This window comes from Trachypithecus francoisi, unplaced genomic scaffold, assembly GCF_009764315.1.
Source record: "Trachypithecus francoisi isolate TF-2019V2 unplaced genomic scaffold, Tfra_2.0 Lachesis_group10, whole genome shotgun sequence".
Taxonomy (NCBI): domain Eukaryota; kingdom Metazoa; phylum Chordata; class Mammalia; order Primates; family Cercopithecidae; genus Trachypithecus; species Trachypithecus francoisi.
In genome coordinates this window covers 66,917,312-66,942,917 of record NW_022681455.1, presented here as the reverse complement: position 1 = coordinate 66,942,917, position 25,606 = coordinate 66,917,312, and the positions used below count along the sequence as shown (strand labels likewise).

General features: G+C 37.1%; 1 protein-coding gene across 1 annotated transcript in view; it reads right to left on the bottom strand.

Annotated features, from left to right (window-relative positions):
• The window catches only part of COL19A1 (collagen type XIX alpha 1 chain), a 330,132-nt gene extending 322,176 nt beyond the window's left edge, over nt 1-7,956 (bottom strand). Inside the window, exon 1 of the mRNA XM_033217563.1 lies at nt 7,847-7,956. Coding sequence (XP_033073454.1) covers nt 7,847-7,948 — 102 coding nt within the window. The 5' untranslated portion in view covers nt 7,949-7,956. The remainder of the gene's footprint in view (nt 1-7,846) is intronic.
• Between the last annotated feature and the right edge of the window lie 17,650 nt (nt 7,957-25,606).

Genomic DNA, 25,606 nt, shown 5'->3' with positions numbered 1-25,606 from the left:
CAATTTTTTTTCTCAAACTTGTCCAAAGACGGCTCACAATACATGTTAAGAAGGCTATGGAGAATATTGGTGCTATGATTTGAATGTGTTGCCCAAATTTCATGTGTTAGAAACTTAATCCCCAATGTCACAGTATTAAGAGGTTATCATGAGGGTGGGTCTGTTATAAAAGCCAGTTTGGCTCTCAGTGTGCACCTCTTGCCTTCTGCCATGTCATGACACAGCATAAAGGCCCCCACCATATACAGCTGCCTGACCTTGAACTGTTCAGCCTCCAGAACTGTGAGCCAAAATAAACCTCTTTTATTTGTAAGTTACCCAGTCTTAGGTATTGTGTTATTGCAACAGAAAATGAACTAAGACAATTGGTCACATATGGTCTCATTTTCTGAAGTAGAATTTATTTTATATATTATATTTTATTTTAATACTAATAGTAACTAGAGAGGCAGCTGCCCAAAACATTAACAGGGTGCAGGGCAAGAGGTCTGTGTACCATATGTTTAAATATTTGAAAGTGAAAATAAAGCTAATAACACTGATAAAAAATATGTTTTCTCATTTTACTTCAGCAAATACCTTCATAAAGTCTTGAAAGTCCATGTCAAGTTAGAATGTAACAGAGCAGGTGATATGGGATGAGTCAGCCTCTGGCCTGAACCAAAGTTCATCCCTCATTTTTTTTCATTCTTGGGTCCATCTGCAGCTTGACAGGCCTCATACACACATATGTAAATATGCCAGTAAGTCAAAGCTCTGTCCACAATGCCTGCAAACAGCTACCTCTTGACCATTCCTTGGGCCTAGGAGTGTTTACACCTGTGGTCTTTCCCTGGGAAGATGAACCCAAGGACAGGGTGTATTGGACTCGGCAGGGGGTTAAGGGTCATTTTTTTCTGGGAATTTCAGGATCTTGGCTATCCAGAGACCGGTCTAGAAGCTCAGGTTTTAGGTAGGCAGATCCCCTCAGCTCTGTAAACTCCTAACCCTGAGAGCAGGTACACATCCAGAGCAAGACTATACTTGGGTGTTCTAAAATGTAGGGTCCACAGCAGGCCTAATGTTGGTACTGAAGACAGGTATCAGATCCCATACTACAGATAAAAAACACTAAAGCTCATAGAATAATCTCAAAGCCTGGGATTCAAGTCCAAGACTGCCTGACTAAAATGCTTTTACTGTTATACCTTAATGTTTTCTCTCAGTATGTGGGACAGACATATCACATTCCTATAAGCATTCTCTTAAATTTTCAGTTATTTCTATCAAGATTTTGGCCAGACCCCAGAGAGTTTTCCAGTGCTACAAAGCACCAAAGTCACAATGGTGAGTGTGCCCAGCACTGGCAGTCTTGAGTAGACAACATTGATGGAGCCTATAAAGCCTTAAAATCCTTCAGACAGCCCTCCCTATAATACATTTCTTATGGCAACAAAGAGAGAATAAATGGCTGAAGGCCTAGCCCTAACCTCTACCCCATCCCATTATTCTCACCATCATTTGTCATATGGAGTAATTTTGGGTACCAGTCGGGTAAGTGACTTTTTAAAAGCCATTGTCCCTTCAACTTCCTTAATCAAGCTCTTGAAATCATTAAGGCACCTATCCAAACCAAGTATATTTGAATAAGGATATAGATTTTTAAAAGTTCTTATTAATCTTTATTTGTATGTAGAGAACACAAAATGAATAGAGACGGACATTAGGAAACCTTAATCATTACTCATTACCATTAATCATAGGCATTAGGAAACCTCATCCTATCAATAGATATTCTATTGATACCTATTGATATCCTATTAATACCTGGCCTATAGATATCTTATTGATACCTATTGATAGGATGAGGTTTCCACTATGTAACAATCACTGGGGATAAATCAGTGAGCCAAATAGGGAAAGTCCATTGTGGCAGTCTGGTCACAGAGCTCAAAAATAAACAAACATGTTTTCTTTGAGAGAGAGACACTAAGAAGTAAAAAAAAAAAAAAAAAAAAAAAAACCATCACTAAGAATAACATGGAGGGCTGGACCTCCATGTTATTATATATTATATATGGTGGCTCACACCTATAATCCCAACACTTTGGGAGGCCAAGGCAGGCAGATTGCCTGATGTCAGGAGTTCGAGACAAGTCTGCCCAATATGGTGAAACCCCGTCTCTACCAAAAATACAAAAGTTAGCCAGGCGTGGTGACAGGCACCTGTAGTCCCAGCTACTCGGGAGGCTGAGGTAGGAGAATCGCTTGAACCCGGGAGGCGGAGGTCGCAGTGAGCTGAGATCACAGCACTGCACCCTAGCCTGGGTGACAGAGCAAGACTCTGTCTCAAAAAAAAAAAAAGATGGGCTTGCTAAACAAGATGGTCAGGAGCCTCTCAGCACCAGCTTTTGAGTGAGCCAAATCAAATCTGCCTGTGAATCATTAATATTTTTACTGTTATGCCATCTAACAATTTAAAGTGTTCTTTGTACATCTTTGAAACTTGGTGTTAGGTAAAAAAGGTCAGAGTGTTAAAGCCAACACCAAAATAGAAAATAATATGTAAAGGACACGTGAAAAAAGAGAGAAAGAGGAGGAAATAGAAAGTGAATACTTATTTGCTTTACATAGGTTGTTACATTTAATGTACACAGCATCTGAACTCTCAAAAAAGTACATGTAATTTGTTAAATGACTCAAATAACTTATGTTTTCAGAGCATTTATTATGAAGGGAAACAATGCGTGACTGTGTAGGAGGTTGATTTTTAAATCGGAACTTCTTGACCACCATCCAGTATGCCTATACATACATAACTCCACCAGGAAAATCTAGTCATACTGTTATGAAGTGACACATTGTGTAAATAAGCAAAAACAACAGGTGTTACACATCTGTTCTTTCACCAATCTTTAGAATCTATCTTTAGTGAAGCTATAGTAGAGTCTGTAAACTATTAGAGAAAACTAGCTGAAGAGCCAAGCCTATAGAATAAAAAATTCAAGCCAATAATCAGGCAAAATATCCCTAAGAGTTTAGGACGAGGTCTGGCATTATTTCATAGTTTTATCAGTGGCTGGAGTAATGAAATTGAAGTAAATGTGCAGATGTCTTTTGCAATTTAGGCAAAGTTTCTGCCCTCATTATATTCTACAGAAACCTCATGACCTACACATTTTAATTACAGGCATCATCATTAACTTAGGAACTCAAGTTAAAAATTTCAAAATCATCTTCAATTTATTTACCCCCTCCCCATATCAAATCTCTGTCAAAGTCTATCAAATCTACTTGTAAATGTCTTTTGAATCCATACCAACTTTCTCATCCTCACTGAAACTGCCTTAGTTCACATTTTTACCATTCCTAATCTGGAAAACTGCAATAGACTCCTAACTGGATTCCTGTCCTCCATCTTGTTTCCTTTATTTTCACCTCCTAACTTCTCAAGAATTCTCTTTCTAAAACAAATATCTAGTCACTTAACTGCCCTGCTCAGAGTTTTCTGGTGGCTCTTCATTGTCCACTCCAAAGTGAGGCACGCAAGGCTCTTTTACAGTGGGGTCTTAACTCATCTGTCCAACCACCTGTCGGGCTACCTCTTTCCAAACACTCTTCGCCATCAAATTATTAACAATTCACAGGTTTCTGCACATGCTTTTGTGGCTGCTGGAAAGTCCTTCCAATCCTCTCCAATCTGGAAAACACTTACTCTGCCTTCAATGTGTAGCTCAAATGCCATGTCCTCTGTGAAGTCTGTGAGAATCATACCAGGAAGAGTTCACTACTCACTGTCCTGTGATCCAACAGAGCTCAATACCCACTTATGCTTCTGCACACTTTATACTGCACTGCTGTAACTCCTTTGTATTCTGTCTCTTCCCTATATTGCACATCTTGGAGGAAACAGATTGCATTTTATTTATCTGTGTCTTCTTTAAAGTTGACATTTAGTAGGTATTCATGTGATCAATCTGTAGAATGATACAGTCTAAGGCAATACATTTGGACTAAAAATAAACAAATGAAAGGTTGGGAACTATTAAGTGATATAGGCAGGTATGGGCTTAACATCTGTAGAATGATGTGCATGAAGAAAAGAATGACAGAGAAATAGAGTACAAATTACTAAAAGAAAGCTCAGTGAACATAATTTCAGTTACTTAGTGGGACAAAAAATAGTACTATTGAAGTTGCTCTCTGCCTCCACAGAAAGCATACTCCCTAGTTCCCAATGTTTGTACTATGAAATATGTCCAACTCTATCATGTTTCCTCAGTTTTGTTATTTCTTCTGTTACTTCCAAACTAGTGTCTAAATCCAGAGGGTCTCAAACCTGGGATTTCCTCTGAGCACACTTAACCTATTCTCTCCCTTCTCATCAACTTGTCTGTTTTACCCACTCACTTCTCTGAACTATGATTTGTTTCTATCAACTTTTCCAGGACCATTCTCAATTTCAACCATCACAACTGACCTACATTTTTTTTTTTTTTTTGAGACAGGAGTCTTCCTCTGTGGCCTAGACTGGAGTGCAGTGGCACAATCTCGGCTCACTGCAAGCTCCGCCTCCTAGGTTCATGCCATTCTCCTGCCTCAACCTCCCGAGTAGCTAGGACTACAGGAACCCACCACCACGCCCGGCTAATTTTTTGTATTTTTAGTAAAGATGGGGTTTCACTGTGTTAGCCAGGATGGTCTCGATCTCCTGACCTTGTGATCCACCTCGGCCCACCTCGGCCTCCCAAAGTGCTGGGATTACAGGCGTGAGCCAGCACCGCCAGCCCCCATTTTTTTCTGATTACAATTCTCTTGCTCTGTTGTTTTCCACATATATATCTATATCAATGACCCAATATCATCTTAAATTAATATATAATATATGGGCATATTTTCAAATTCATCAATTTTTCCTATCTTTTTTTTTTCAATTTGAAGGGCTCTACTAGTTTTCTGATCAAATAATCTTATGACTTCACAATTACTTTTGATTTTTCTTAAAGAGAGGAGGTCAGAAATCCTTTGCGCTTCATAACGTATGCATAGATAACAGAGGCCTAATAGTCCACTCTGCATTCATCATCTTTCTATCAAATTTAATATGCATCTTGCTCACCTGATTATTTTATTATTGGCTTACAAAATAACACCCTAAAAAGTCCGTTGTTTCTCAGCCTCTCCTTTCCAATCTCTCCTTGGCAGGTGCTATCTGCTCTACTCATCTCAGATTTCACCCCTGCTTGGATTCTCTGTCTTACCAGTCACATGACTGTTTGCTCCCACCTCTAAGCCTTCACGCATGCAATTCCTTCTGGCTGGAATGCCCTCCCTGCTGGATCTCTTCTGCTAAGCAAGTTACTCTCTGCCTGTTTAAGATGTACATCCTCAATGTGGCCTGCCTCAGATGACTCAACTCTGGTCCTATTCATTCTGGGTTTTTGTTTGTTTGTTTGTTTTTCAGCATCTTTTCAGGGTTATATATTAGCATCTCTATAGCCCTGCTTCCTTGCATTTCCGTTTATTTTTCATTCTTCACTTGAATTTTCATTTGTGATGCCACTTAGTCACACTACCATGGTTTCTAACTTCATAGCTTCTTCCGCCTCTAGAACCATTGACTCTGTGTACCCACATTGGCATTTCTGCCTGCTGGAGAAAATAAACTAGAATTGCAGCAAGAGAGATTAAACTGGAGGACCAGAAAGTAGATGGAAATTTTCCATTTTTGGAAAATACCATCAGCTCCCATCTGTTTTGGATGGTTTTCTAGGATGAGAATGATTCAGATATAGAGATGATGTCCCAATTGTGATAATAATCACATTTGGGTTTCTTTCACCTTTTTGCTCTTTCTTGGACCTGTCCATTTCAGTTTCAGGTTCACTTTCTTGCTCTTTTGCCACGCTGTCTCCCTCCTTTCCCAGGAAACCCCACTTAGGTCCCTTACCACTTAGAGAGCTCAGGTAGGACAAAACCTAATGGAAGCACCTGCCAGTTACTTTCTCCATTTTTTATCCCCTAGAGAGAGCATAAATTTTCTACCTCTGGGGGTCACCCTCCTCTTTTTCATCCTGAAGAGATATTCCTACACAAAAACCCTGTCAGCCCTCCACAGGAAGGGGCATTTATGCATGTTTTTCACCACTGGAATACCTAAATATCTCAGCTTTGCAGGCCCATATCAAAGATCTCTCTACTTAGAGAGGGTCCTGCAAGTTTCCCACCACTCAACAACAAGGAGATGCTAAGACCACACATACGAGCAGGGGCTTTTTTCTTTCCTTTTTCCCTTTAGTCTCCTAAAGAATTATCGTGGTGTTTGATTTGGGCAGAGGGGGAGGCGTCGGTGTTCTCTCCTTTTTTTGGGGGGGGGTGGGTGGTTGAAAATAGGTATTGGAGTGCTTTTGTTTCATCTCCTCCATTAACAGGCAGATGTAAATTCCCCTAGAGCAGAGCGACTATCCTCACATCTTAATCCTCCTCAGACTTATCCAAGCAGAAGATGGGACTGAGTCGTCTTGGAACTGGGGGTTGAGGGAGGTGGCACAATTTATTTCCCTTACCCTTCATCTCCCAATCTCAAGCCGTGGCTCATGATCACTCCCTTGCCTCTATTTCCGGATTGTTCTATTGAAACTACTCATTACCAGAATTCTAAGCCCTCCTCATTTTGCTCTGCAGCCCACTGTCCCCTGAGGCTGACAAGGCACGTTGGTCCCGTCTGCCTCTTCACCTTCTCATCAAATGAAGCTCCTCTGGGGCTCCTAGGTCACCCGCCTGTCCCGCAGCTCCTCTGCCCACCCTTTTTCCGGCTTCCCGCTCCCTCGGTAACCTCTAAGGGGGTTCGCTTACGCGCCCGCCTGCTCTCGGGGAGCTAGCGTGCCCGACGGCGTGCTTGGTTCCGGGCCAACAAACTTCCTCGCGACCCTGCAGCGCCTTAGCTGGGCCGCCCGGCGCCGCCTCCTTGCTCCGGGCCGCGGTGGCGGCGGCGCGGGCGCGCTCTCGGTGGTGGCCGCGGGACTCTGACAGCGGAGGCGGCGGAGGCTGGGGCCGCGTCTTCCTCGCGCGGCGACTGGGACGTTCCCGCAGCGGCGACGGCGGCAGTGGCTGCAGCGAGGACGGCGGGGACGGCGGCGGCGCTCTGGCCGGCCGCGCTGCGCATGCTGCAGGGTAATTAAGGAACACGGCCGAACGCTCCGGGACGTGGCGGGGCTGGAATCCCGGAATCCCCACCCGCGCCCGCGCCGCTCCCCAGAAGCCGCACTTGGGAGAAACACCCGCATGTTGAGTAGGTAACCCCGGGCCCGAGGGCAGCGCAGCGGAACCCCGCGTCTCTTAGCTTACGCCCCTTAACTGGCTCCCTCGCTTCCAGGGCTAACACCGTCAAAAAAAAAAAAAAAAAAAAAAAAAAAAACGCTCTAACGGCATGAATTGATAGTGAGTTTGTTTTGCTCCTTTAACCCCTCATTTTTTTGTAATGTATTTGATGTCTGTCCCTACCCGCATCAGCAGTGCTCATAGTTCCGCTTCACAGACACACATAGCCAGAAAAACCACCTAGAACTTAAGTGTAGTGCATGAAGCCTGCATCATGTGAACATAGGAACACGAACTACATGATATGTAGCACATGAGAGTGGCCGTCTGCTGCCAAACGTTTTTGGTCCCGTCCTTAAAGCACCTATGGGAACGTATGCAGGTGTGCATTATGTATCCACCTAAACGTATTTCCATGTGTAGCACAGTTTTTACATTTTCTTGAAAAGCACATGCACACAGATAACCAGAAACACGAGCAGATGACATAGCCCGGGCATGTGTGAGAGGGCAAGTGCAGGGCGGGTCGCAAAGCCGCGCAGCTTACCTTGAATTCGTGTTTGAGCCCCTCAGAGGCGCAGTGGAGTCCGGACAGGGCTGCGGCAGCGCCGAGGAGTGAGCTCCCTGCGAGTGGGGAAGGGGGACGCATCTCTGCCCTTATTAGTCTCTTCCAGTGTGACCCTCCCACTCCGCGAGGACAGAGGACTCTGCAAGAAGGTACTCAGCCAACTCAGGCACAGGTTTTCTTTAATGACAGCAATGTCGCCTTAGAGCTGGGCGTAATGCCTTTCAGGTTTATGCTTTACTAGCAGTTTCACAGATAAAATGACGGTTGGATGCAGATGCCTAGAGTTTCTCACTTCTGATCATGAAGTCTCTTCAAAGTATTATTGTATGTGGCAAACGTTCACAAGTAGGTAATTGGCTTTTTAACGATTGAGCTAAGATATCATTTATGTTTCATTTTTTCACTTTTATGTCAAGAGTTTATATAAAGTTAATTAAGGCAGTCTGCCCACCTTCTCATCACGCTCATATGTAAACGTTTGTGTGGCTTGATTTTTCTCAGTGTCCAAGAAGTATTTTGTGATTTTAAATACATCTTTCCATGTACTGGTGCTTCCAGTCTTGGCTTTTGAACTCTTTGGGGATCCCTATGAATATGTGAAGTTGTCATTTTCCTACAGATTTCTATGTAGGTGCATGTATGTGTGTGTAGAGAGAGAGAATATGTATATATTTGTAGGCATATGTAGTAGGTTTATATACATACATAGGAGGTATATATGGATATTTGTAGGCATATTTATTTGTAGTTATATATGTATGTATATATATAAATTTACTGTATATGTATATATACCTATATGCCTACATATATAGGTATGTACATTTTAATAATTTCATAATTGTTAACATATTTATGAGAGAGCTAAATAGTTCTATTCTTGTTTCTATTTCAACATGGCCCTTTTCTTATTCCTAACATTGACCCAAACAAGATTGTGGAAGAAAGCGAAAAATGAATAAATAAAACTTCAAATTATTATTATCTGTTGCTTATGCTACATATATAGGTATATATACATATACAGTAAATTTATATATATACATATAGTGTATGCATATGTATGTGTACATATGAAAAAAAGAATGATTTATAGAATTCAGAAGAGTAAACCAGGCATTAGAAAACAGATAAACTGGTTTAACATTTTTATTTCAGTATTGCCACAGTGGGAGAAATAGGATAAATTATATTGTTGATCCACAATGGTGAAAATCATGAAGCTTAAAAGTTACCTTAGAACTATAGAAATACACGTCACATATCAGGGCTCACAGATCAGAGAATAAATAAAATCAGGCAGGCAAAAAATAAAGTTGTTAAGAAAAAATTTAAAAGATAGCTCTTTTCCACTTCATTTGGAGTGAAACCATTAAAGTATCACTCGTGATTTTTAAACTTGTCTTTCATCCTAATCAGAATACCTGCAGTTTTAGAGTTCAGCATTCATGGTGTTGCAAACCATGTTTCTATGTCAGGATATAAAACCATCTGATACATTTCCTTCTCATATGATTTTCATCACTAATTTTTGGCTGACTGTGGAAAGAGGCCAAGGAGGGAGGATATTGCATGAGTCACACTACTCAAATGGCCATTTGAAAAACATGATTCACAAACCTTCATTAGACTTTTGGTGATCATACTCTATTTTTTTTGAAGTATTATCCCATTTGACTTCTTTCTTTCTCTAAGCAATTTTACTTTATATACCTTTCCATCACTAGTGAATTGAACTAAGAGTATCCAGGCTTTATTTCTTTGTCAAACTATTAAATTCACCTTATTTACACTTAATTGAAACTATTTAATGTTTTAAAACTACCTCACAGGAAGCCCACAATTTTGTCTCTAATTTTTGTTTTAATACAAGTAAATCAAGTTTATCTTAGAATTATTTTCTTAAACATTTTAATAATTTCATAATTGTTAACATATTTATGAGAGAGCTAAATAGTTCTATTCTTGTTTCTATTTCAACATGGCCCTTTTCTTATTCCTAACATTGACCCAAACAAGATTGTGGAAGAAAGCGAAAAATGAATAAATAAAACTTCAAATTATTATTATCTGTTGCTTATGCTGTTTTTAGATACACCAACATCCCCGCATCAACAAATAGTTCTCTATTTTTCTTTCAGGAAAGGGTTTGAATTTAGGCTGGTTTCATGATTACAAAGTATTGTGTACCTAGGGTTTGCTTCTTTAGCTAATTCTTTTTATTGAATTTTAAAGTGACTTCAGTTAGAAAGAACCCTTAGCCAAACACCTTGTATTTATCTAAGCCAAATACAATTGTAAATGATCAGGTTTTCTTCTTGCTTCTGAAGTAACTGCTGGTAAACGATCATCTGAAAATACTAGGTGAATCTGACAGGACCCTAAGTTTTAACAAACAACTTGCAGCCCTTCTAACATCAAGTTCATCTGTGTGCGTGTATGTACTTAAAAATTTTAACAGATTTAAAAACAAACTTCTTTCAACATTTATGCCTAAAGGATGATACAATTAAATGTTTTTATGTCATGTGAGGGATAAATTCCTTTGAAAACATTAAAAAAACACTGTTGCATATTTGTAATGCCCTCCTGATATAAATTTAACAATTTACAATGATCATTGTACCATTTTTGATAATTTTAATTTAATAAATTTTAAAAATATGTTTCTCCTAACCCTTAGTTGTCAATCTCTTCTGCTTTGTGTCTTTTTCTTTTTTCTTTTTTTCTATACTTCTGTACTCCCAGTCATGTTGCTCTTGTTCCCTTTTGTAATGTCTTTCACTTTTCTCCGCCTTCATAGTTTCCATTTTTCAGGAAGAAAGAATTTCACCATTGCCCCCAGCTAACTTCTCAGTTACCAAACCATAAGAGTGTTCATTCTTTATTGAATTTATGGGGCACAGCTATACATGACTCCCTTACATATCCCATGGAAATACTTCAATGCATCAATAGTGGATGAACAGACGTTACTGTTAACTGTAATTACCAAATCTGATTTGTCATCCCTAGCATGCACTTCCCATTATATTCCTTTTTAGGCCAGCACTATGTATGATATTCTTAAGGGTAAAAAGAAAGTAGTTATATCAATTCTAAATTCTTAGTAATTGCCAAAAGTAAATGAGGGCATCTTTTTATATTAAATGCTGTGTTTACCATTGTTTCTGAAAATATTTCTCTTCATAGAGAAAATAATATTCCATTGGTTGTTTTTAGGTTTGCTTCCCTTCCTAGAAGACATTCTAGCTCATGACATTTACTCAGTTTAGAAATGAAAGGAAGAGGCGATCATAGATGTGACTTTCACTTAGTTTATTAGACTCTCTTCCTAGGGATCAGTGACTCTGAAAGGAAATATGGTAAAAGACAAATGACTGGGGAAAATGTTTATTAATATACATCCAGTTCTGAAAAATCATTTGAGAGACAGAATGAAAGAGAGAGAAAGAAATACTCCAATAGAAAAATAGGCCAAAAAGCAAAGAGGCAATTTACAAAGGAAATAGAAAAGGTCAATACATTTATGAAAAATATTCAATTTAGTATGCAAAGAAATGCACATTTATAAAGGAACTATTTTCCCCTGCCCATTCTGCCAAGATTAATATTGCTGATTAGACGTGGTGTTAGTATAAGCAAAGAGCATTCTCAACAATTCCAGGAACATATAATAGTTCAGTGTTTCTAAAGGGCAAATTAGCCATGTTTATTAAAAGCGTTAAAAAAATGTACATAGATTGCATCATAAACTACCCTAAAACAGTGGCTGTGGTTACTTATAGGTTGGGATTTTGAGAATTTTGATTTTTTCTTTTTGTTTATATGTAATGTGTAAAGTTTCAACAGTGAACATGTGTTACTGTTGTAATAAAAATATAACAAACATGAAAAAATGTGGTGTTTTGTCTCCAACAAATTAATAAAGCAGTGGTATTAAGAGAGCCAAGAAATTGGCCTTTTAAATAAGATTTTCAATCATTTTCAACACGAATCTTCTAGGTAAAAATTAGTATGTAATTTAAGCTGTTTAACTGAGTCTAGTGATTTCACTAGGAAGCAGATGTTAATTAAACTGTTCATTCGTTCAACATATATTTTTGAACGCTTCTTAAACTGACCACTGCAGAGTATACAAAGATACATTGAACATGGCCCACTGCCTGGAGTTTAACACTCAGGGAAAAAAAAGAAGAAGACATATATAAATACATAATAATAAGATATGAACATGCAAAATGCAATAAACAAAGTAGATATAAAGTTCTAACTGAATTCTAAGGTGGAGGGATTATGTTCAAATGTGGAAGCATTAGAGTCAAAAAATTTCAGTGGACAAAATCCATCCTTTTTTTTGTTAGTCCAAATAAATATACTTACAAATAATTATAGAATCATAGTATGGGGAAGGGCATTGTAACTAAATAATTATGAAATTATGGATTTACTGTTTCTTTAATAAATGTTTGTTGAAAGACTCCACAGAGAACAAGCCTACTTCTTATTCAGATGAAGAACATGAGATTTCGTATTTCCTGCTGAATTAAAACCTTTTGCCGAATTCAGAGTCCTAAACAGTGTCACCCAATCTAGTCTTATCAGTTCCCTTAAATGTACATTTTACCACAACCAGATTTAATGACTTGTAACCGCAGAATGAGCATGTCTCAGCGTACTCATGTTGCTGCATCCCACTGAAATGCGAAGTGGCTATGGGAATTCTGGCAGACACTCAAGGCTTACTTCAGGTGTTAGCTATAAGATGATTCCTTTCCTGCCCTCCTGCCGTCAAATAAACCCTCTTCTGCCTCTGAACAGCACAGAGCACAATTTGTGCCTCTTTAATGATGATCTACATTCCCCTGCCTTGTTTCACAAATATTTTTGTACTTCATCCTCTGACTTAATTGTAAGCTCCTTGAGGACTGAAATTGGGTGCTGTCATTTTTAATAATACCCAGATCATCAAGTATGATGAATTAATTATCCTTAATATAGTCTTCAAATATTTGTTGAAATGAAACTGGTAGAGGTTAAATAATCAAGAACATAAAATTTTCTAATGATGAAGTATGGACTGAGTCTCACAATTTGTCTGGAAAAAATGATGGGTTCCTTTTTGTGTTATGTCTAAGGGAATTATTCTACTGATAAAAGAATCACAGGAAAAAAATGTTCTCACCTATAAAAGACTCCCAGAGCAGGGACTCTGAGGACAGCAACGCAGGAAGACAAGACTGTCATCAATTGAAAACGTCCTCATCATATGTTCTCTTCATTCCTTTACCAAACTTAAGGTAAATTTACACTATCAGTAATACAGCACAACACCGTTTAATCTCTTATTATTATTAGAACACAAAAAATGATCTAACTCCTAAATGTTTTTAAACAACCAATTCTATCTACAACATTTTTTAAAAGAATAATTCAACATTGGCATATCATAAATGATCACTTGGCTTATATATTGTGTTGAGTTTATGTCTATAAAATTGAGCTTCTTTTTGTTGTAAGTTCTTATTGGATAATTTATTTTCAATTTAGAACTGATTTAGCTTATTCCATGATTCTCATAGAATCATTTTGTAAAAATCACTTCGTGCTAGCCGAGGCACAGTGCTAAGTGCTTTACATATTTCATCTTTTTTAACTGCTTCAGTGATTTTGTTGTCCCATTTTTACCGTGTAATAAGGCTATGAACAAATCTCTGATGTAGCCAGGATTTGCACCCAGATCTGTCTCATTCCAAAGTTCAGGGTCATATTCACTATGCTCTAGCACCTAGTCTTCAATCACTTCTTCGACAAATGTTCTGCAAGTATCTATTTGCAATCCAGTGCTACAATACCCAAAAGAACAGCTCAGTGAGTGCTCAAGCAGAGCAGAGGCCTCAAAGTTACCTGGCAAAGTTACATAATTCTTTTTATAAGATATTACAAAAAAGAAAGATTAAGTACACAACAAGAACCATTTTTAATGAAAAGAAAACCATAAATGAATTAATTAGACCTAGAATTTTTTTATTCATGTGCTGCAACATGCTTTAGTCTTTGCTGGCTTAAAAGAGAAAAAATGACAACATAGCAGACTAGGCAAAAAGCTTTGCATAGTTGACTATTCAGCTAAGGCAAAATAAGATAAATTGGACTTGACTCTGTTCTTTATCAAAGGTGACAGATTTACCTGTGTTTTTGATATTTGAGGACATTCTTGCTGTCAAATTATTTCACCAGAAACCCATTTTTACCCATTTGAAATGTAAACTTCTGTGTTTATAAAACCCCTTTTAAAGTAATTACGAGAAGTCATAAAACATAGCTAGTAAAGGAAAATAGTTCATAAATCTATACTTCTTTTAAATCACTTCAGATGTTAACCAAAAAGTACAGAATTGTTTTCCATATAGAGCTGTTTTATTTTTAATAAAAACCTCATAATAACTTCTAGTGCTTCAGATAGCAACACTAAAATCTCTTAAGTCCACTATCTTTTATCCAAAGATTTGCTTGCATTGGCTGCCAGACAGAGTCTCTCATTCTAATCCTATCCCTAATCGTGGTCACTGCTCAGCTGGTTCTGCTGCGGTGCCATCACTCAGTTTTGGCCCCAGCCCTTGGGATGCTAGCTACATCCAGAGCCAGCTGCCATCTGAGGCAGAACACTATGATATGAATGCTTTTTGTCCTTCAAAATTCGTATGTTCAAATCCTAACCCTCAAGGTGATAGTATTAGGAGGTGAGGTCTTTGGGAAGTAATCAAGTCATGAGGGCAGAGACCTCACAAATAGGATTAGTGCCCTCATAAAAGAGGCCCTGGAGAGGCCCTCTCCCTTTCCACTAAGTGAGGACATAGCAAGGACATAGGCATCTATGAGGAAGCAGACTCGCAGTAGACACTGAATCTGCTTTGATCTTGGACTTCCCAGCCCCTAAAACTATGAGCATTAAGTTTCTGTTGTTTACCCAGTTTATGGTTTTATGTTATAACTGCTCAAATTGACTAAGATACAAAGGAAAGATCTGTTTTCTCCATCAATGTCAGTCTGATGATGGTTTCTTTTAGAATGACAGTTGCATAGAAGGTAACAAATGGTATTCTCAGACAGTATTCAGCTTTTTTCACCCACATACCATTAGCTGCTGCAGCATAATAACCTATCCCAAAACTCAGTAGCTGAAAATAATAACCATTTGTTATCACTCACAAGTCTGCTGGTTGAAATTCATCTAGTCTGGGCTGGGCTTGGCTGATCTCAGCTAGGTTCTCTCGTGTGTCTGCCACCAGCTGGCAGGGCATAAGAGTATTGGCTAGTAGGTAGGTGGATTACTTGGAAAAGTCATCTCTCCTCCACATGATCTCTCATCCTTTGACAGGCTAACCTGGTCCAAGAGATCCCAGGGATTTAAGACAGAATGAAAGTTAATAAGGCCTTTTGAGCTTGGGCTCAAAACTGATACACAATCACTTCTACCAGATTTTATTGGCCAAAGCAAGTCACAGGCCAGGTAAGAGTCAAGGCTCCATGCCTTGATGGGACAAGCTTCAAAGTCACATTGCATAGAGCACAGATGTAAGAGGCGATGAATTGGGGACATTGTAATTTTCTATGGTTAGGAGGATGCACAAAGGGCATCTTCATCCAGCTCCCACCAGTGGTATGTCCTATATCCTCTATTTAATGTCTTTTGCCTCCAGAAATCCCACTAAGCAACTACCAGTGAAGCTCTACAAGTCCTGTCCCTCAGCTAATGCCAGTCACTTTCACATGAGATCATGAAAACTGAAGAGATCCTGTACTTCATCCTTTCCCAGAAATGTGGAGAAATGGGATATGCACATCCCTAACCCTTCCTTCTTAGAAACCCTAAACTATAGTTTCCACTTGCCCTGCAGGCATCCCTCCTTCAGAAATTTCAAGGGAAGAAGTGAGTCTTATCATTAGGTTTCAGAAACACAAGGGGAGACAGATCTAATACCCCAAATGTGGTGAGGAAGGACTCTTTGACTTCTCTTCAATCCTTTCTCTCCCAGAAGAACCCCTTTTCTTTTACAGTTTCCACTGATTTGCTGGTGACAATGACTATTAAGTCAGTTTAGTCTTCTTCAGACCTTGAGGGGCCTGAGAGAGGAAGGTACCAGAACTTTTTGCACCTAGCCATTATGAATTTAGTGTCAAAAACAAAGCAAAACAAAAACCTGTTTGCTGTCTCTACATTAATGTGGTGTGATTAAAAATTTCCAGCGGCGGTTGCAAGGGACAACTTTAGATGGAATAGCTATAGAAGGCCTCTCCAAAGTGGTGATATTTCAGCTGAAACCTGAATGCCAAAAAGGAGCCAGACCTGAAAAGATCAGGGGAAGGTTAGGCAGAACTGGGTCTGTCCAATGACTATAGAAATGGCTTCATGCCTAGAAGCAGGTGAGCAGAAGAGGGCATGGTAAAGGTAAAGGATGATATAGTCCGGGGCTGAATCCTGCAGAGCCTTTTAGATTTCAGTGAATTGTGTATTTTGTACACCAACAACGTAAGAATATATTGGAGGGTTTGAGCAGGGGAATTTTATAAACTGATTTTTGCTTTAAAAAGATCACTGCCTTCTCAGTGGAGAATAGATTGTAGCAAGGCAAAAATACATATAAAGAGACCATTTCTGAAGCTGTTGTACCCAGGTGAGAGATGATGATGGCTACAATGAGGACAATGTTTGTAGAAGGTAAAAAGTAAACAAATTTAAGACACATTTTAGGGGTAGACTTGACAAGACTCACTGAAGGGCTGGATGTAAGGGCTGAAGGAAATAGGCATAGAACAAACCTGTATCTCAGGGATACAATAGACTTTTAGATTGGTTTGAGCCAATCATGTGTCTATGCTCCCTTTAATCAATTGTTTTCAAATGCGCATCCTTTAGAAAAGGGGGAAAAGGAGAGAATATCATATGTAAGTGACAGTCAAGGCTATGTGTTACAATTTGCCTTAAGGTGCCAAGCAAGGGCATGAGCACTTCCAAGTGCTTTCCTATCACATTGTGAGGAGAAAGAGGGGCAGGGCATAGAAGCAGCAACCTAGACTTGCACGAGCTTCTCCAAGGTGGAACAGACTGAAGCAACAAGTTTTTCCCACGGAAAGTAGGGTATTAATAGCTTTCCTTGGTCCCTGAGTCTGAACTGGAGTAGCTATAGCACTGGATGACTCCTGTCCAATCGCCTTAGATAAACTGAGGAAAGGAAAAAAGGAGACAGTAGGGGAAAGCAGGGGATTCCGAGAAAGAACTTCAGTAATGGACTTCTTTGCTTTTCATGAATCATAATTATAATTATGAGCACAGAGACTCTTACCGATCTATAGACAAGGTAGGGACAATTAAACACTACATTTTAGAGTTATTTTATGGGCTTGAAGAAATAAACTAAAAATGTCTGTGTGGCTCCAGTGTTTAGATTTCTTTTAGACTAAAGTCATTTGCATAAGACTTGGCAAAATGCTATTTTAATAATCCAGTGATTTGAATATCACATAAGTAAATGACCATATTTACTCACATAATGCCCTGATACAGCAGCTAAGTTAATTAGTGAGTGGCTGAGGTCTGAGCCATTACTCAACCACCTTCAGTCATCTTGGAGATTTCCCACTCTGTGTAAAGGACCAGATCTCTAACAATGTCAGGTTGCAATCAGTGGAAAAAATAGTCAGACATGATTTCCTAACATTTATTCCTTTATTTAATAATCCTTCATTATTTGTGAGGCTGTGGGTTTATTTTGGGAAAAGAGAACACAATAACCCAGTTATTTAAAAATATTGGTATTTGGTATAATATGTTTTTTAAATATTGAAGTCCCAGTAGTGTTCATATGACCAAGGCTAAATTTAAAGTTTAAAATTGTCTATATTTCAAAATCACATACATACACACATGAAAACATAATTTGGAAATTACTTTCAAACAGCAAGATGTATTCTTCAAATGATCAAAAGTAAATCAATTCTTAGGCCTTTTTGTGTCTTTCATCTTAATGAGTTTCTCCAAGGGTGTGGTCTGTAAAGAGAAGATCTTAGATGACTCCCGCCTTTTAGATAAAGAAGCTTTTCACTTGATGTATGCAGAAGGGTTTATATTGGGCGGCCAGACAGTTTAATCCCAAACAGGAACATTTTCAAGAATGAAAGGAGGCTTTATGAATATAACAGGAATATAGACATTAATGCCTGTATGGTGACCCAAGATTCAAACACACCAACAAAACGTCAAAAGATAGAAGGACCTAGTGTACTCACCTTTTTACTTAAGATTCACTTTCAAAAATCTGATTTGGGACCTAAGTAACTGTGGATCAGTAAAAGCCCCTGAAAGCTGTTCTAGTATTGTAAGATTTTGTGCAAGTGTTGTTACTGGCCATCTTATCCCTAGGGCCCAACACTGCCTCAGTGCCTATGTTACTGCACTGTGCTGTGTATCTTACAGTTCTAAAATAACTTCCTGGATACTTGCAAGAGTTAAGCGCTTCTCTAAGCGCTTTCTATCAGAGCGTGACTTGTGCTCTAAGCAAAACTGAGTCTCCTCTTCTAACATCTCTTCCTTGTGAATTTAAGGTAATGTTACAATTTTAAATACTGTTGACCAATTTCTTCATGGTTTTACATTGGTACCCATATAAATGTCTTAATTAGTATCACAGGTACTTTTTTTATAGAGAAAGTTAAAACCTCAGTCCTTTATTATGTTACCACATGCTGTATACACATAATGGACTTTTAAAATGAATGCATTTATGTGTGTGTTTTCTTCAGAGTATGTTGAATACATTACTGGGCTTAAGGAAACCTCATAAAGAAGATTATGTGCTATTAAAGAATTGGAAGGCATGAACAAGAGAGATCAAATGCTATATAACACCAAGAAGAACACATGCCCAAGTTGACTTCTTATAAAAAGGGGGGCATTTATAAGTTGCAGCTGGCTTTGGTTAATACCTTGGTAATTTACAAGGTTGGAGCATTTGGCCTTCTGTTTTAATTGGAGGCACAAGAGAAAATAGAATATTTCTTCATCAAATAAACAAGAGGTTCTAATGTCACAGAACTTTGTCTATAATAGGATATATATACACATTACATGTGTATACAAACATATATATATTCTAATTCAACAATATTTATTAAGGTTCCTGCATTGTTTTTACTTCTTTGGAAACAACCATCAAAATAGGACAGGATTCCATGTTCTTTACATGAATTGTGATAGAAAAGTTAATTGAGATCGGCACAGTTCCCAATCTTTCCATCAATACTTCTAGCTTAACCATTTACAGATATGTATAATAATTCTTCTAGAAAAAAAAATGAACGCATGGTGATTTTTTTTTCTGTGCCAATACTATGTTTTAATTGGAAGAGTTAGCTTAATTTCTGTGAATAATAATCTCCTGTTGGCTTAGAAGAGTTGAAAACCTTCTGAAAATGCTTCCTTCTGCATTTAGCACTCGATTGTTCAATAAATATCTATTGAAGGCTACCATGCACCAGGTGCTGTGGTAGTCATTGAGATACCCTAGTGAACAAAATAAACTTTCTTTCTTCATAGACCTTCTATCCTAAAGGAAGAGATGGATATTAATTGCAGAAATAAGCAAATAATATAGAGTATATCCAATGATAACACAAGTGATAAAGGAAAATAAAGGAAGGCAAGAGATAGTGCCAGGATTGCTGTTGAGGGTAAGGCAGGGCATGGATTACTATTTTATAAAGAGTGGTCAAGAAAGCTTCACTAGAAAGGTAACATTTGAATAGAAACCTGAAAGAAATAAAAAAGGTTATCTATGGAGATACCTGGTAGCAAAAACATTACAAGCAGAAGAAAAAGCTAGTATGAAAGTCCTGAGTTTGAAATGCACTTGCTGTTTACAAGGAGCGCCACAAATGCCGGTGATACTAAAATGGAGCAAACGAGGAGGAGAACAGCAAGAGATGAGATCTGAGGCTGTGTTGCCTCCAGTTGCTACACGGTGATCTACTGTAGAAGATAAGCTGGCAATAGAAAGAAGTGTTCATTTTAGTCTTTTTATCCCGTTAAATTCTTTCTAGGCTTTTCATTTTGAATCCTTATGATACAACTGTGTAAGATTTCTTAACTGCTTTCTTGAGTTTTTTTTTTAATTTACTTTTTGCCATAGGATACAATAACCACTCGCCAAACTGTCATTTGAAAGAGAAACAAGAATATTTATTCTAATTAATTCTGGAAATTATAATATGTTTGATTACTGGACTAGTGAAATATTTTCTTACTGATCTTCTGTGCCAAGGAAAACATATTCTTTCTCTCCTGTATATGCGTGTAATTATGTGTATGTAATATGTATGTTTGCATTTAAAAATCTATTTCTGCAATATGAAGAATTGAACCTTGTCTTATATTACATGAAATCTTTAGATTCTGTACTCATTGGCAGTTGAGTTATGGATTTATGAAAAAGATATAATATATTTTATTTCAGGGTAGGAAACAACACCAAAGAAGAAAAAAAAACCTTCAAAGGCAAATAATATTTTTCTTTTATATATATATATGTGTGTGTGTATATATATGTCAATCTATAGCTGTCTATCTATCTTCATGTGTCTAGGTTTACAGATTTTTAATTTTCCATGAAAAGATACTTTTTTCTGTTTTTCTGCCTAAAACTTTAGGCATCATTAAATAATGATTACAAGCTTTAGTGTCAGACTAAGCTGAATTTGAGTCTCACCTTTGCCACTTTCAGGCAACTTAGCCTTACTCTAAATGTTTACCTCAAAGAGAAACTATAGAGATTTTCTGTTATAATGTATATGGCACATTCAGAACAGAATCTGATATACAGCAAATGCTCAATAGAGCATAGTAATTATCATCTCCTTACCTCTTCCCTAGTCTTTCAATTCCTGTGTTCAGCCAATCACTATTTTCTCTTAGTCCTTCACCAAAAGAGTATAAGTTCTGTCCCTTTATCTATATTTCTAACAAAATTAACCAAATTACTCATTTATTCATTCAATCAGTACTTAATGAGCACCTACCATGTGCTGCTGACTGTACTAGGAGACAAGAAGAGCAGCAAAAAAGATAGACAGGCGCCATGAGGCTTTCAGTCTAAATCATACTCTTTTGAATACTAAATTTGGATGAATATCCCCACAGTACCTAGGATAGTACCAAACGTGGAGGATATTTCAAACTAGCCATAGACTCCAGTCTTGTAGAATTAGAAAAGAATCTAGAGATAATCTTATGTAAACCTCTTACTTTTAATTAAAATTTATGGCTAAGCGCAGCTCAATACTGTAAGGTGATGCTTCAAGTAGTAAGAGCAAAGTAGTTTTGTTTATCACAATAATAGACCTCTGTATTTGGTAGATGAGAAACGGTGACATAAGAAGTTTATATTGTCCAATGCTAGAAAGGTAATTAGATTCAGAGATGGGATTGGAATACATTGGAGTAAACAGACATGAATTTTAAAATAACTATGAATAGTATGTTCAAGAAATTAGACGAAAAGATAAAGAGTTTTTTAGTATAAAAAGAAATGGACAGATAATCAAGTGAAAATTCTAGAGGTAAAAAATAGAAAACCACATGCATGATAATTGAAGGTAACTCAATAAATGAGTTTAACAGTAAATTAGACAAAGTAGGAGAGAAGATTGGTGAAACTGGAAAAAATGTCAGTAGAAATAACTGAACAAATGTATGAAGATCAGTGAGTAGAAGACAGCCAGAGTCATCTGAGACAAAATGCAAGATCTTACTTATGTGTAATCAGAGTCCACCATGGAGAGGATATAGAGAATAGATCAATAGTATATTTGAAGAGAAAATGACCAATATTTTTTCAAGACAGATGAAACATATAAAGCTACAGATTCAAGAAATGGTATAAAATCAAAGAGAGATAAATATAAGGAAAACCAAATATGTGCACATCATAATAAAACTTCAGAAAATTATACGCATGTGGAGGAAGATAGACAACATAATTTCAAATGAGCAACATAAAACTGACAGCTCACTTCTCTGAAAAAATAATGCCAGCCAGAAGGCAATGGTATGAGGTCTTTAAAGTGTTGAAAAGAAATAACAGCCAACCTAGAATTCCAGACCCATTTATTATACTTTAAACGAAAGAGAAAATAAAAGCACCTCCAAACAAACAAAAGTGAGATATTTAACAATGAATACACCCTAACTGAAAACAATAAAGGGAGTTTTTTAGACAGAAGAAAAATAATCATAGAAGGCAGCACAAAAATTCAAGAAAGAAGGAAGATCCATAGAAAAGGTACGTGAGTAAAATAAAATGAATTTGACTGGCAAAACCAGAATGTAATAAACTTTTGAGTTTAAAATGTATAGTATGATTTTAAATATATATATACATTACATACATAATAGCACAAAAGAAGATTAAAAGTAAAGTGGGCCGGGCGCGGTGGCTCAAGCCTGTAATCCCAGCACTTTGGGAGGCCGAGACGGGCGGATCACGAGGTCAGGAGATCGAGACCATCCTGGCTAACACGGTGAAACCCCGTCTCTACTAAAAATACAAAAACTAGCCGGGCGAGGTGGCGGGCGCCTGTAGTCCCAGCTACTCGGGAGGCTGAGGCAGGAGAATGGCGTAAACCCGGGAGGCGGAGCTTGCAGTGAGCTGAGATCCGGCCACTGCGCTCCAGCCTGGGCGACAGAGCGAGACTCCGTCTCAAAAAAAAAAAAAAAAAAAAAAAAAAAAAAATAAAAGTAAAGTGTTCAAAGGTCGTTACATTGGTGGTAGTAAAAGGACTGAAGTTTATGGACACTTTAATATGTTTCCATTTTTTATGCTTTAAGATATCCACTTTGAAATAATAGCAAAAGAACACATAGCTAATGGAATAACAAAGGGGAAAATAAGATCTAAAGAAGACAAAAAAATAAAGTATATAAAGATTAGAAAGAAAAAATAGAACTCTCAATCACCATAGATAACAACTGAATGGCAGAAAATTTAAAAGAAATTATAGATATACTACTAGAATTAATACATAAATTCAACAATATTAATCATCAATATATAAAAATTAATTCTATTTCTCCACTGAAAGCATATGGATATAAAATGACGTTTTCTTTTAAAAATTTACAATAACAATAAAAGCCAAAAATACTAAGAAATAATTTTAATCAGGTTGTGCAAAGCCTCCACATAGAAAAAATACAATAATAATAGAGGTAATTTTAAGTACCTAAATAAATGGAGGTGTATATGCCATATTTATGATTTGGCAAACTTGGTATTATAAAGATATCAATTTTCCACAAATTAGTCTATTTAACTGTTTTCCAGGTCAAAATCTCAGAAGTTATTTTTTAAGTGTATGAGCATCAGCCAACAAGCAGGTTTCAAAATGTATACAAAAATACAAAGAATCAAGCAATCTTAATGATGATGAAAGCTGGACTTCCACTTCCAAAATTCAAGATTTATTGTAAAATTACAGTAATTCAGACTGTGAAGTACTGGTACAAATATAGACAAATAGACCAAAATTGAGGATTTAGAGACAAACCCATATATACACGATTTATGTGAAATGTGGTGAGCTGGGAAGTAGAAAAAGGAGAGTCTATCATAACATGTTTTTAATAAACGATGAAAGGTGCCTATAGATGTGGGAGGTGACTCCTACATGATACCATATTTTTAAAAAATCAGTTTCAATTTGATTGTACACCTAAATATAAAACATAAAGCAAAACTTTTAAAATACAACGTCACAAAATATACTTACTACCTAGTGATAAGCAAAGATTTTTAAACAAAGTACACAAAAATATACTAATCAAAAATTAGTGAACTTTGCTTTATATTTAATGTAACTTTTCAACTTCAAATTTTATCTCTCTAATTAGACTTTCTCTAATTTTTACTACACAATGCTTTGCACAAAGTGGTATTTTTAAGAAATCTTGTTGAGTGTTGAATATCTATTATTTTGCTTTTGCTCAACAATCCTTTCTTTTTTATAATTTTTCTATATTTTTTGAAATATTTATTGATGCAACAAACTTTTAAAATGCATTATTTATGTTCTTATTTATGAGCTATCCCACCAGATGGCAATGCTCTATTTCCATGGAATCTTAGTAAAAACATTTTGAAAGAAGTCTAAAACTAAATCTCTCATATGCTCATTATTTATAGATCATGGGTTACAGAGTTTTAGAATCTAGAAAACTTGAATGAGGGATTATATTGGATGATATCTGTAGAGAAGAAAACTGGGGTTCAGAGATATTCAATTCTGTCCCCATAGCAATTTTCTTTCTTTATACCCTTAGCCATTAAACAAATATTCGAACTATGCTGTTAGTATTTGGAAACTAGAAAAATAATGCCTGATGCCCCTATGATTCTGACATTATCTTGTTTCTTAAAATATGTATATTTGTCATTAGATACAACAGTAACATTTATAAAATATTAGAGTGACTTTTTTTCCTTTTTTCTTTGGTCCTAAATGCCTTCATAATACTTAGACAATTAGGTATAATCATTCTCCTACTTTGGAATGCTTAGGTTGTTTTTACTTTTTTACTACTAAAAAACATGATCAACATAGTTGTGAACCCAGAGTTTTCCATATTTGAGGTTACTTCTTTAAGTTATATTCCTGAAAACATCTACCGTTTTATGAGTACTGCTAAATTACTTAAAAAAAAAAAAAGTTTGCAATTTCACCAGCAATACAAAATATGCTCTTTCAGTAGTGAGAAGGGGACTTTTTATATTTATATGAATCATTTGTATGATTTATCTTTATTAAAACTAAAATGAATATTTTCCAAATTTCTTTTTTCTTCTTTTGTAAATTTCCTATCCATATTTGTTTCTACATAAGTACACATTTCAGTGTTTTTGCCCTGTTTATTAACTATGTTTCTTTCAATCATCTATGTATCTGGTATAAGTAGAATATTCATCCTATACATGCTATATTTATTAAAACTTTTTTTCTACTTTCTTCTTTAGCCTCTGCTACTATTTCCATTACAAGGTGACCTAGTTTTAAAAAATTATAATCTTTGCTAGGGCTGGGCGCGGTGTCTCACGTCTGTAATCCCAGCACTTTGGGAGGCCGAGGCAGGTGGATTACGAGGTCAGGAGATCGAGACCATCCTGGCTAACATGGTGAAAACCCATCTCTACTAAAAATACAAAAAATTAACCGGGCGTGATAGCGGACACCTGCAGTCCCAGCTACTTGGGAGGCTGAGGCAGGAGAATGCTGTGAACCCGGGAGGTGGAGCTTGCAGTGAGCCGAGATCGCACCACTGTACTACAGTCTGGGGGACAGAGCGAGACTCCATCTCAAAAAAAAAAAAATTATTATAATCTTTACTAAATCTACCTAGACAAAAAGGCAGCCTTATGAGGTTCAAGTTCATCCTTTTATGGCACTAACATCACACACAGAGATCCCAGCTAAATGCCTGTGGGTAAATTAATTGGCCCCTTGCTAGTGGCCAATAGTATAAATTTACATTTAAAGCTAAATTAATTGGTTTGTGTATCAGGATTTACACATACCACAACTTGGATGTGCGTATCATTCGACTTCTTTATTTCTCTATAACTGATCTAATCTTTGTGACCCTACCCATGCACACACTAGGAAGTAGGGTTGAAATATTGAATTTGGTTTTTA